This window comes from Triturus cristatus, chromosome 7, assembly GCF_964204655.1.
Source record: "Triturus cristatus chromosome 7, aTriCri1.1, whole genome shotgun sequence".
NCBI classification, from domain to species: domain Eukaryota; kingdom Metazoa; phylum Chordata; class Amphibia; order Caudata; family Salamandridae; genus Triturus; species Triturus cristatus.
Window position 1 is genome coordinate 659117542 of NC_140590.1, and position 12790 is coordinate 659130331.

The following is a 12790-nucleotide window of genomic DNA, read 5'->3' on the forward strand; positions in this document are numbered from 1 at the left end:
TTGTGAGAGCCCTTCAATTTACAGCCAAGCATTGAAGAGTCAATTAGATGCTTTTGTACTTCCTCCTGGTGTTGCTCTGATCCAATATGTAGATGATCTTTTACTGGCTGCTGATGACAAGGAAACTTGCAAAATAGCTACAATTTCTTTATTACGTCATTTGTCAGACTTACATCACAAGGTTTCCCCTTCTAAACTGCAATATTGTTGCCAAGAAGTGACCTACTTAGGTCATCTTTTGTCAAAGGAGGGAAGAAGGTTGACCCCAGAGAGAATCAAAGCAATTTCGCAGATGACTGTACCAAGCACACAGAGAGAAGTACGTGCGTTTTTGGGTATTACGTCATACTGCAGGCAATGGATCCCAAATTTTTCTCTCATGGCAAAACCATTGGTAGCCCTGACTGGAAAAGGTGTTCCGAGCCCTTTACCATGGTCTGATGAATGTCAACAGAGCTTCTCCGACTTACGTGATGCGCTGTGTTCAGCTCCTGTGTTGGGTACTCCTGACTACAGTAAGCCGTTTACTTTATATGTCCATGAAAGAGAAGGTTGTGCGTTGAGTGTATTAACACAACAATTTGGTGACAAACAGCGGCCTTGTGCATATTTCTCATCCACATTAGACCCGGTAGCCAGAGCATTGCCAAGTTGTTTGAGAGCTACAGCAGCAGCTGCAGTGTCTATTCGACAGTCTGCTGGACTAGTCATGAACAACATGTTAGTAGTCATGGTTCCACATGCTGTGGATACACTCATGAATCGAACAAAAACTCAGCACCTCACCAGTGCTAGACTATCAGGCTATGGGCTGACGCTTTTGGCAAGTCACATTCAGATCAAGCGATGCAACATATTGAATCCAGCAACGCTGTTGCCGACTACTCAAGAGTCGAGTGATTCAGAGCCTCATGATTGTTGTTTCAGAACTGAGGAAGAGACAAAAGGTAGGATTGACTTAAAAGATACTCCATTACTAGATCCAGATGGCACTTTGTACATCGATGGGTCGTGTTTCAAACTACAGAATGGTGATGTGACGGCCGCGTATGCAGTTACGACTTTGAGTACGATTGTGGAGACCGCAAGAGTGAGTCAGAATTCTGCTCAGGCTGCAGAATTAATTGCACTAACAAGAGCGTGTGTTTTAGCTGAGGGAAAGAGAGTGAATGTGTTTACTGACAGCCAATATGCCTTCGGCGTAGCACATAGTTTTGGACGTCTGTGGAAAGAAAGAGGTTTTCTCACGTCCCATGGGACTAAGATCCAACATGGACAGTTAGTCAGCGATCTATTGGAATCCCTGACCCTACCGAATGAAGTTGCGATTGTGAAGTGCAGTGCACATCGAAAGATTACGGATGATGTTGGCCGTGGGAATGCGTTCGCTGATGAGGTCGCCAAAGAGACGGCCAGGAACATGACGAGCCGAATGTACGTTGCAACGTCTGCAAGATGGATTGCTGAATCAGGAATGCGTGAGAATACGATTGAAAGTGTGAAGGCAATCCAGAATGAAGCAACTGAAAATGAGAAGAATGAATGGAAGGAGAAAACGGGTAAAATGGATTCAAGTGGATGTTGGGTTGATTTGTCTGAACAGCAGCGTTGGATATTACCTGATGCGTATGTGCTCGCAGTAGTCACGATGGCGCATGGAGCGGCGCACATCAGTTCGAAAGGGATCTGTAAAATGTTAGCTCCAGTATGGAAGAATGATGGAATTACAAAGTGTGCGGAAAGAGTGGTGAAAAACTGCATGATATGCCTGATGCATAATCCTGGCAAGGGAACCCCAACCCCAACTGGTCATTTTGCTCCCCCTTCTTGTCCTGTTGAAGTGATTCAGTTGGATTTTATCCACATGGACAGGTGTAACAATCTTAAATATGTCCTAGTGGTAGTCTGTGCCTTTTCAAGATGGATCGAGGCATATCCATTAAAGGATAACACTGCTATGTCCACTGCCAAAATCCTCCTCAAAGAGTACTTCCCCAGATATGGTATGCCACGGATTGTTTGGTCGGACAATGGAAGTGAGTTCGTAGGGAAAGTTATGAAGAGTGTGTGTGCAGGTCTGGGAATCGTGCAGAAATTCCACAGTGCGAATCACCCACAATCAGCAGGTTTGGTTGAAGGGTACAATGGTACCCTGAAGCTGAAACTTGCTAAAATTCAAGCTTCCACTGGTCTATCTTGGCCAGATGCACTGCCTTTAGCTCTGCTGTCCACCAGAGCGACTGTACACTCTCGAGTAGGGCTTAGCCCATATGAGATTGTGTTCGGTCGTCCTGCTAATGTTTGGGGAGTCCCTAGGCCAAAGGAATTCAAACAGATCGAATATCCAATGTTGATTGATTATCTTCATGACTTGACTGCTAAACTAAGCCTTATTCATCAACAGGTATTCGAATCCTTGCCTAAACTGCCAGAGAGTCCAGGCCACACGTTGAAACCAGGCGACCAAGTGGTGGTACGGAATTTTGAGCGAACCCGGAACCTCCAGCCAAGATTCGTGGGTCCGTTCCAAGTGCTCCTAACAACGAGAACTGCTGTACGCCTAGCTGGAAGGAAGAATTGGGTGCACGCTAGCCATACGAAGCGTGTCCCTCTCCCACTCCCCTATGACAACTGGGTTAGACAGGGATTTGGTGTATCCGAGACAGAACCTGTTCCTAGGCTCATCCCTTTCAGTGATGCAGAGTACATAACGGACCCACGAACTGAAACGCAGAACTCTGACACCTCAGCAGGAACCGCTCCTTTGAACTTTGGACAGAGTGTTGTACAAAGTGAACATTTGTCACCTGTGGAGTCGAACATTTCTGCACCTGTAGACCAGCTATTCCAAGATCAGACAAGACCCAGGAAGTACAGATATAATCTACGTTCTCATGCTATGAACTAATGACATTGCATAATTACCTTTGTGTTTGAAAACTGTTTTGATCTTATCGCATTCCATTCAGTCAGGAAGTTTGCTCTAAATTTTTATCTTTATTTTTGTTGTTCTCTCACCTTGCCATCTGGGTTACCGTAGGGTCGTAACGTGTGCCTTGTTTTAATTTGCAGGGAACCAGATACAAGGTCGGTTTCTTCTGTTTACTTTGGGAACTCCCAGGGTAGACAGAGGCAATTTTTAACAGGTACAAACCATCCGTTGCGAACGGTTGTAGAAGATGGAGCTTCCTGAACTGCGACGGGTTAACGTCATAAATGTGCACAAGACAAAACTATATGACATATTGTATAGCAAATGTTTTCTAATGCAATGTGCTCTGACACTTCTGATTGTTTTAATAACTTTGGTAGGCGGAATTATTTTTGGTAATCAGTTGATCTTTACACCTGTTACATCTACAGTATCTCCCCGTGTTCCCGTTTCTCCGACTGTTGTTTCTCTTCATTCTTTCCATCCTTTTCCTGCCCACGAGCAAGCTCGACGCTCTGAGTTTATAAATAACACTTTCATTCAGCTCTTGCACCAACATCAACTAGTGGTTAACACAACAAACTGCTGGGTGTGTGGCTTGATACCACATACCATGGACAAGGGCATCCCTTATCTGGTTCTGCCCTTTAGTTATAATGGATCATTCTGGGCATTTCAGACCATGTTCGCTTATGCCCTAGAGACCTATCCTCCACGACCTCCGCGTTCCACTAGGTATAACTCCGCTAATAGAGCCTTGGTAAAAGGAATCACTGACATGGTTAGAGACGTCAATAACACTCCGTTCATTCCCAAGGATGAATTGCGAGTTTACATGGGTTGGAATGTTACGGAATATGGCATTACTTTGGGTGAGAACAAACGTAAAAGCTCGACTCCGATCTGGGTCGTACCCCACCAAGGTCAGGTCTGTTTGCAAGGAAATGGGAGGAATCCGAAAGCTCGACTAGGGAAGAGTGACTGTATCGAAACATACGTTTTCCCGTCACAGTCTTCCCCTGCATTTTTAGCTGCTAAGGGCACCTATTTTGTTTGCAAAGACAGAGCATACACATGGCTGCCTGCTGACTTCTCAGGCTCATGTTATATCGCTCAACTGTTACCTCCGACATACACTGCTGCACCGGACTATCACAAAACTAGAGTTGTGAGAGGTGTTTTCAGTAAAGAAGATACTGCTGGCCAAGAAGCAGGAGACTTCTTCAAAGGTTTCCTTCCATTCTGGGGGCCTATGGCCAACAGTAGAAACTTACGTCAACTAACACGGGTAGTTGAATCCACTATCACCGAAACTGCGGGTGCCCTTAGTAACCTGACAGCTGAGCTTCAAGCGGATCGCCTCATGACGTTACAGAACCGTATGGTCCTTGATGTGTTACTTGCAGATCGAGGTGGGGTATGTAAGATGATCCAGTCGAGTTGCTGTGTTTTTATCCCAAATAATGCGCCAACGGTATATAAGGCCATCTCTAAGTTACACAAAATCTCTGACTCTATTCATGTAGAGGAAGGTGACTGGTCATTAATGGGATGGTTCTGGAGTCTGTTATCTGCGTGGGGATGGAAGGTTCTGATAGTCACTGGTGTTGCGTTGGTATTTTTATTTTCGTGCTGTCTCATTGTTCAGTGTGGTCCTGCCTTATGTAGCCTTTGTGTTTCGACATGCGTAAGAAGACCACCTGTTTTTAGAGATACGCCACGGGATAGAGTAATGCTTCAGCAACATATCAGTGACCTGATGAACATAGAAATGGACTCTGACATAGGGTAAGTTATTGCCTATGTAAGGGCAAAAGGACGGTCTGAGGTTCTGTAGCGATCCGAACCCGTGTATTCGGTATCGTAGTACTGACACGATTTTGGTACCAATGAACCGTAAATGATCCATTATATGCATGACAGTGTTTTCGCTGCGCAACTAGCATGAATTCACTGAGAAATAGGGCATTCTGTTGTTAAGTCATGGCATCCATTTTAGTTACGGCATCCATTTTGTTTCTTGCCCTCACATAGTCAATGAACGGGCGATGACCCCGGCAGAATCACCTTGTTAAGGATACGTAAGCTCGAGCCCCGAGAAAGGCTGACGCTGCATGACTAGGCAGAATCAAGCTGCCTCCCTTGCCTGAGGCCAGTCCTGCTATACTGGTTCTCGTGTCCATTGTCCTGACTGAAAGGCCGAAGACGGTAGCCATGCCCGTTTATGATCCATAAACGCCTCTTATCCTACTTTTCAATCCTTTGCACCTGGCTCTGCTCCTCTCCTTCTGGGCTTTTACAATGGGGAGGTTACGATTTTTATGATGGGGAGGATCGAGCAAAGAATGGAAAACTGACAAGGGGACCTGATCGAATACCGAAAACCTACGATTAGTTATTGTTTGATATCTATTTACTGTTTGTTTGGGATACCGGGTTGGGCATGAGAAATATTCGTGTAATGTTGCCTAAAGACATTTTTCGTGTATTTAAGGAACAACCCACTTAATGCAATTTGAACAGTCTCGTAGATTCTGCCTCTGTGTGGTTCCTATGACTTCTGTGTCCCTGCAGTGAATAAATCTTGGTCTCTGACGCCACCATCGAGAAACCCGCGTCTCTGTTTATTTGTGCACCGAGACAGGAAGGAACTCAGGGGTCTTCGGGTGTTGTTTCCCTGACACCTCTGGACTCTTATAAGTCCGGAACCTCAATGTGGGGAGAACTACCCTACCTCCTGGGAGTTCTCATCACTAAGGCGGAAAAATCTGGACAGACCATCAGCATTGGTGTGTTCTGTACCGGGGCGATGTTCCACCGTGAAATCCACCCCCTGTAGGGAATGGACCACCTTAACAGCTTTGGATTCTCACCCCTCATCTGCATCAACCATCTGAGGGGCCTGTGGTCTGTCTGAACCCGGAAGTGATTCCCAAACAGGTAGGGTCTCAGCTTCTTCAGTGCCCAGACCACAGCAAAAGCCTCACGCTCAATAGCACTCCACTTCTGTCCCCGTGGAAGTAACCTCCTACTGATGAAGGCTACAGGTTGATCTAGGCCCTCCTCATTCATCTGTGATAGAACAGCCCCCACACCATGCTCTGAAGCGTCTGTTTGTACTATGAACTCCTTGGAGAAGTTGGGTGCCAAGAGCACGGGTGCTGTGCACATAGCAGTTTTTAAGGCCTCAAAAGCTTCCTGACAGGTGTCAGTCCAAATCACTTTCCTTGGCTACTTCCTGGAAGTCAGCGCTGTCAAGGGTGCAAGAAGGTTGCCATACCCCTTGACAAACCTCCTATAGTAACCCGCAAGTCCTAACAAGGCTCTCACCTCTGTCTGGGTTTTGGGCGGCTCCCAAGCCAGGATGGTTTCAATCTTGGGCTGTAGGGGCGCCACCTGGCCGCTCCCTACCTGGTGTCCCAAGTACACCACGGAACCCTGCCCAATCTGGCACTTACTCGCCTTGATCGTGAGGCCTGCCCTCCGCAGCGCCATCAACACTTCCCAGAGGTGGCGCAGGTGTTCTTCCCAACTGGCGCTGAACACTGCGATGTCATCCAGGTAGGCGGCACTGAACGAGTCCAGTCCAGCCAACACCTGGTTGACCAACCTCTGAAAGGTGGCAGGGGCATTCTTCATCCCAAAGGGCATAACCCGGAACTGGTAGTGCCCATCTGGTGTGGAGAATGCTGACCTCTCCTTTGCCCCATCGGTCAAGGCGATCTGCCAGTACCCAGACGTTAAGTCAAACGTGCTGAGGTACGGTGCAGCCCCTAGCCGATCTATGATCTCATCAGCTCTGGGGATGGGGTGTGCATCAGTCCTGGTGACTGCATTGAGCCCTCTGTAGTCCACACAGAACCGGAGTTCGGGTGTGGCACCCGGCGCGGCAGCCTTCAGGACCAAGACCACTGGGCTGGCCCAAGGACTGCTAGAGGACTCAATTACCCCTATCGCAAGCATCTTTGAGACCTCCTCTTTGATGCAAGCCCTTACCCTGTCAGTCACTCTGTAGGCCTTGTGCCGCACAGGTGTACTGTCCCCAGTATCCACCTCATGGATGCACCAATCATTGACACCAGGAACCAGGGAGAACAGATCAGAAAACTGTCCCAGCAACTGGTGGCAGTCATTCTGTTGCTTAGGGGTCAGGGTGGAAGAGAGGTTGATACCATCCACTGACCCATCTTGCTCTCTGGCTGACAGGAGGTCAGGAAGAGGCTCAGTCTCCTCCTCCATCCCAGCATCTGTTGCCAAGAGCATGCCCACTTGAGACCTCTCCAAGTGGAGCTTCAGGCGGTCGACATGCAGGACCCTCATGGGGTTCCTGGGAGACCGCAAGTCCACCAAGTAGGTAACCGGACTCTTGCGCTCCACAACCTTAAAGGGGCCGGTCCACTTATCCTGGAGCGCACAGGGCTCCACGGGGGCCATGACCCACACCTTTTGTCCAGGCTGAAGCTCAACCAGAGTGGCATTCTGGTCTTACCACCGCTTCAGCTCCTCCTGGCTGGCTTCCAGATTCGCCTCAGTGAGTTGTCTGAAACGCCTAGTCTGGTTCCTGAAGGCCAGCATGTAGCTATATACATCCTGGGGAGGTTTCCTGGGATATTGCTCCCAGCCTTCTTTGACCAGACTTAGAGGTTCTCTTACGGGGTGTCCATTGAGAAGCTCAAAGGGACTAAACCCTAGAGATTTCTGTGGCACCTCACGGTAAGCAAAGAGCAGGCATGGTAAGAGGATGTCCCACTTACGCCTCATAGGTTCCTAAAGACCCATTATCATGCCATTAAGGGTTCGGTTGAATCTGTCAACCAACCCGTTTCCTTGGGGGTGGTAAGGTGTGGTAAACTTGTAGGTTACACCACACTCTTGCCACAGGGACTTCATATACTTGGATATGAAGTTGGTGCCCCGGTCGGACACTACCTCCCGAGGGAATCCCACTCAGGAGAAAATTCCCATCAGTGCTCGTCCCACCACGGGGGCCGTCACTCTCCTCAGAGGTATGGCTTCCGGGTACCGGGTGGCATGGTCCACCATGACCAGGATGAACCTGTTGCCCATGGCTGTCTTGGGGTCCTGTGGCCCCACAATATCAATACCCACCCGTTCAAAGGGGGTGCTGACCACAGGGAAGGGCTGGAGAGGAGCCTTGCGCTTCCTCCCACTCTTACCACTTGCCTGGCATGTCTGACATGTCCTGCAGTGAGTGTCTGAACTCCTGCGCATTTGGGGCCAATAAAAATGGGTGACAAGCCTTTCAAAGGTCTTGTCCTGCCCCAAATGTTCTGCCAATGGAACATTATGAGCCAGCCCCAGTAGGAAGGCTCTGAAGCGCTGGGGTACCACCAGCACACGGGCTGACCCAGGCTCAGCAACCTTAGGCTCTGTATACAGGAGATCATTCTCCCAGTAGATCCACTGTGATCCATCCTGATCACCTGCTGCCTGGTCTGCAGCCTGTTGCCGCAGACCCACAAGAGAAGGGCATTCTTTCTGCTCCTTGCAGAATTCCTCCCTGGAGGGTCCTCCTTCTTGCTGCCAAAGGGTCAGCTCAGGCAGGTCCCCCAGTTCGGCTACCTGTTCCCCTGTAGGCTCCAGGGCATCCCCCTCAGGGTCTGCTCCCTCCTGGGCCGTGGGAACTTCGGGGGCCGGTTTCCTGCGCCCCCTGCCTCTACTCTTGACGGCAGGTACCTGGGCCTCCCTCTCAAGCTCCAGGTCCTTTTGAGCACCTTTACTCACTGCCATTGACCGGGTGGTCACACACGCCCAGTCAGGCATACCCAACATTTCTAAATGTGCATTCCGCTCCACCTTCGCCCATGGTGAGCTCTCCAAGTCATTCCCTAATAAACAGTCAACAGGCATGGCGGGCCTCACAGCTACCTGAAGAGTACCAGAGACACCCCCCCCACTCAAAGGGAACCTGAGCCACCTTGCAGTGACTCTCTGTGTTGTCAGCGGCAACAACTGGGTAGAATGCTCCAGGGACAACCTGCTCTTGAGACACCAGGTGACACTTGATAGCTGTCACACTGGCCCCTGTGTCTCTCAGAGCCTCCACTCTATGGCCATTGATGGTCACCCACTGCCTGTATTTTTTAGTGTTATCAGGCAGCTGGGTCCTAGGGGCCACCTCGCAGTCTCCTAATGAGACAAGGGACATCTCTGCGGGACCCCACCCACCTTGGGCCCCCCTCTCCTCACCCAGGGCTACACTAGCCATCTGCCGGGGGGCTGCACCAGTGGGTGCTGGTTTTCCAAAAAGGCGACACTTGGTATCATTGGCAAAATGACCCAGTTCTCCACATTTGTAGCATCTCAGGGGCCCTCTTTGAACAGGTGGACCTGTCGGGGCCCCTGACGGTTTCTGGGGGTGAGGCTGAGAACCTTTCCCATGGTTCCCTTGGGGATTACTTTGGAGCCTCTTATGGAACTCCCTCTGTTTATCCTTGTCCCCCCCCCACTTTTCTGCTGGGGACCCTGCCCACTCTTGGCTGAGTCTCCCACATGACCCTTGTGGACCCTGGTACTGACCCAGCGGTCCGCCTCCTCAGCAAGCTTCCTAGGATTAGTCAGCCTACTATCAATCAGCTGCTGGCGTAGCTCAGGAAAACAGTTACTTAACAAGTGCTCCGTGCAATCAAATCAAGCAGTCCCTGAAAATCATTAACTTTGCTACCCTTCACCCAACCATCCAATGCTCTGCAGAAAAAAGTAACATATTCAACATATTCAGATGTAGACTTCAGAGCAGTTGTTCAAGCACTAATCCTGTCCTGCCTAAGCAAAGGCAATTACTTGATGGCCGGCATCCCCAAGACCCATTTACGGACCTGAGGAGCATGCTACATGCAGCCAGCAATTTTATCAAATGTCTTCAGAAGGAGAATAAAATCAATAAAACCCTAAACAACTACATTAGCTCATTCCAGCCATCTGCACCCCACTCAGGATGTGGTGCATCATATACAAAGCAAACAACTCCTTGAACCAATTCCTACATCCAACAGGTCTTGTGCCCAAAACTGAGATCTCCAGTACAAGATGCAAGACACAAAGCAGCAGCACCATCAGATTGAAAAACCAGGAAATTAAAGCAAGGATTGAGAAGGTGATGAGCATTCTCTTGCTATATCCCAGTAGTTTAGAACTCAACCCAAGTCTGCATCTGCCTGGCTCCATCTCTTTAACGCTTTCAAACAGAGAAAAACCTCAGGTCTTCAAGTCATCTCTCATCGCATCGTAAACCCTAGGTTAGGGCATCCACTTCAAAGGATACCCTTCATCCTCTGCAGGTCTATGCGTGCTAAGTTCCCTCCTCACTCACATGCCGCAACTTCACCCATTGTAGTCCCGATGACCGCTCTCTCAAGATTTACACACTCTGCTCCTGCTCCGAATTCTATCCATACCTAAATCACAAAACACCCACATATACCCCCATCAGCATAACATTCTCTCATCTGCCTCAGCCTGGACCACCTATGCCACCTTCCTGTTTCACTGCTTCCATGATTCACGCTTCATTATAAAACTTCACTTCTTGTCATGTGTTTTATTTTGTAGCAAGGTTTAGGCTGCATGAGTCCCTCATGTATGTATATACATTCATAACAGCATATTTTTCACATATAATCAAAGGTTTGAGAAGTTCTTACCTGCACTGATTGTGATAAAATGCCCCAGATTATCCAGAAGTTTGTCAACGGTAGGGCTGGATCTTGGGTACAACGAATGCCGGTTGATTTCCCGGTGGAACTGTAGCCACGATGCCTGCAGGTTGACTCGAACAGGTCTCTCCGCAGAGGTGTTGTTAAACTCTTCCTTGTGCAGCTTGTGTCTCCTGTAATATCAGAAATTAAATTCATTTTAACATCGTCTCTTGAGTTCTCACCTCAGCAGACAAAGCACTTAGTTCATCCACAATCCAAACACATTCATTCAGTCAATCCAAAGTTTCGAAATTGCCGTGGACCCTTCACAGGGTACACACAACGCTGGAATAACATGCCACGCCCTGAAGTCACCTTTGGTTGTCTCTATTGGGTTCTCCCACTGGATAGATCCTCAGCTGCATAAAACAGAGACATGATTGTTCACATTCAGCAATTATTTTGGCTTCAATGGCCAGCACCGAAAGGCCGAGGATAATGGGACCAGGAGCAGGTTGGAGACTCACTACTGGAGGCACATGAGGCAGAAACTATATTTTTCATATAATGGAATGCCCGGTCTGTGCTACTCCTGTGATGTGGCACATTCCTGGATGGAAGCTATCTGCTGTAACGCAGCGCTCCACCAGAGCCATGTATAAAACACGAGGGGGCATATCAGCAACAACCGGCGATAATTATCGCTAAGCGCTAGGATAATTATCGCCGGCTAAAGTGGATTTTTTTCGCTGAGATAGCGTACTATTAGCAACGCTTATCTCAAAAGCGATAAAAATCCTAGCGCTAACTGCCTAACGTAAGATTATCGCTGGAAACCCAGCGATAATCTCACAAAATGTGGCGTTAGCTTGTTGATAGGGCCCCACAAACTTAGCCATGATATCCACCTTCCATAGGATATCATGGCTAAGTCAGTCCTGAAGCAGGCGTAAGGAAAGTAGCGATAACAGGGGTTATCGCTACTTTTCTTTCCGCTATGCTTCATAGCGTGGGGCTTGATGATAGGAGAAATGTCACTTAGCGACATTTCTCCTGTCATGTTAGGTCAGGAACGCCCACTTTGCATCTCATTAGAGATGCAAAGCTAGGCGTTAAGATTTCGTGCGCTAAAGCAAGGTTTCACGCGTTAGCGTGACCTTGCTTATTAGGCGATAAAATTATCGCCTTCTTTTCGGCCGAAAACGGCCGCAAAAGTGGCGATAATTTTCTATCGCCGCGTTGTGGATATGTCCCGAGGTTTGTTTGCACTGCGCGCACTATTCATAGAGCTCTGTTGAACGCGCAGGCGCTTTACCCCCAATCTCAGGACTTCTGCGTTATACAACCGGCGAGTAACAAGCGCGTGCCCTTTTCCGTGTAGATTGCGTATAAAGCGGAAATGTTGGCGGCTGCGCGTCTTCCAGCAGGAGAAAGCTCAGGAGAGATTGCTTCTAGAAAAGAACCTGCTGCGCACTTAACAGCAGCGCGCTTGGCTCATTCATTCTTTGTACTAAGCATGACACAGAGGAGAACACACAAAAGTGTCCACTGCTTCTCCCTAAAAAGGGACAGCACAGCGCACTGTCATCTTTAGTTGGTAGCGCTATTTATATATGGAATGAGGGTCTATTCTTACAACTGTGTCCTCCCTTCCCTATAATGAAAAGTGCTCTGAAAATCTCTGGGGTCGATCGTGCTATACAAAACTTTATAAATAAATAATAAATAGTCCAATAGACTTTGCTTTCGTGAACTTTAAGTTATCCTCCTTTAGAAAGCACTGCTGAAATCATTTCAAAATATGAGAAGAAAAAACAATTAGAGATCTTATTTTGAGGTCTATAAAATAATTTTATTTCCCACCTCATTTGACCTTCCCATTCATGAAAAAGTTATGCAGCGCATAACGTGCTGCACTGCACTGCGTGGCAGGAAAAGGGCAGGAATGCGCCTTATTTAAGGCAATGCGGCACATTCCTGCCTTTTCCTCTGCATTGGTGCTCTTTTGGAACGCCTTCCCAGGGCAGAGTAAGGCAGTGCAGTGATTTGTGCTGCGTTGCCTTTCTCCAGATTTATGGAGCCACTACGGGCCACTCCAAGTGGCCTTGCATGGCTTCATATATCTGACTTAAGGTTTGTGCTGCTCTTGCATCATGTTGCAAGAGCGATGTAAACCAGCTTGTATATAGGCCCCTCTTTT

General features: G+C 48.3%; 1 protein-coding gene across 2 annotated transcripts in view; it reads right to left on the reverse strand.

The window, feature by feature from the left end:
* The window catches only part of FAM20A (FAM20A golgi associated secretory pathway pseudokinase), a 267701-nt gene that overhangs the window by 82578 nt on the left and 172333 nt on the right, over positions 1–12790 (reverse strand). For both annotated transcript variants that reach the window (XM_085617304.1, XM_085617305.1), the window contains exon 2: positions 10597–10781. In XM_085617304.1, the coding sequence (XP_085473430.1) occupies positions 10597–10781 (185 nt within the window). The remainder of the gene's footprint in view (positions 1–10596; positions 10782–12790) is intronic.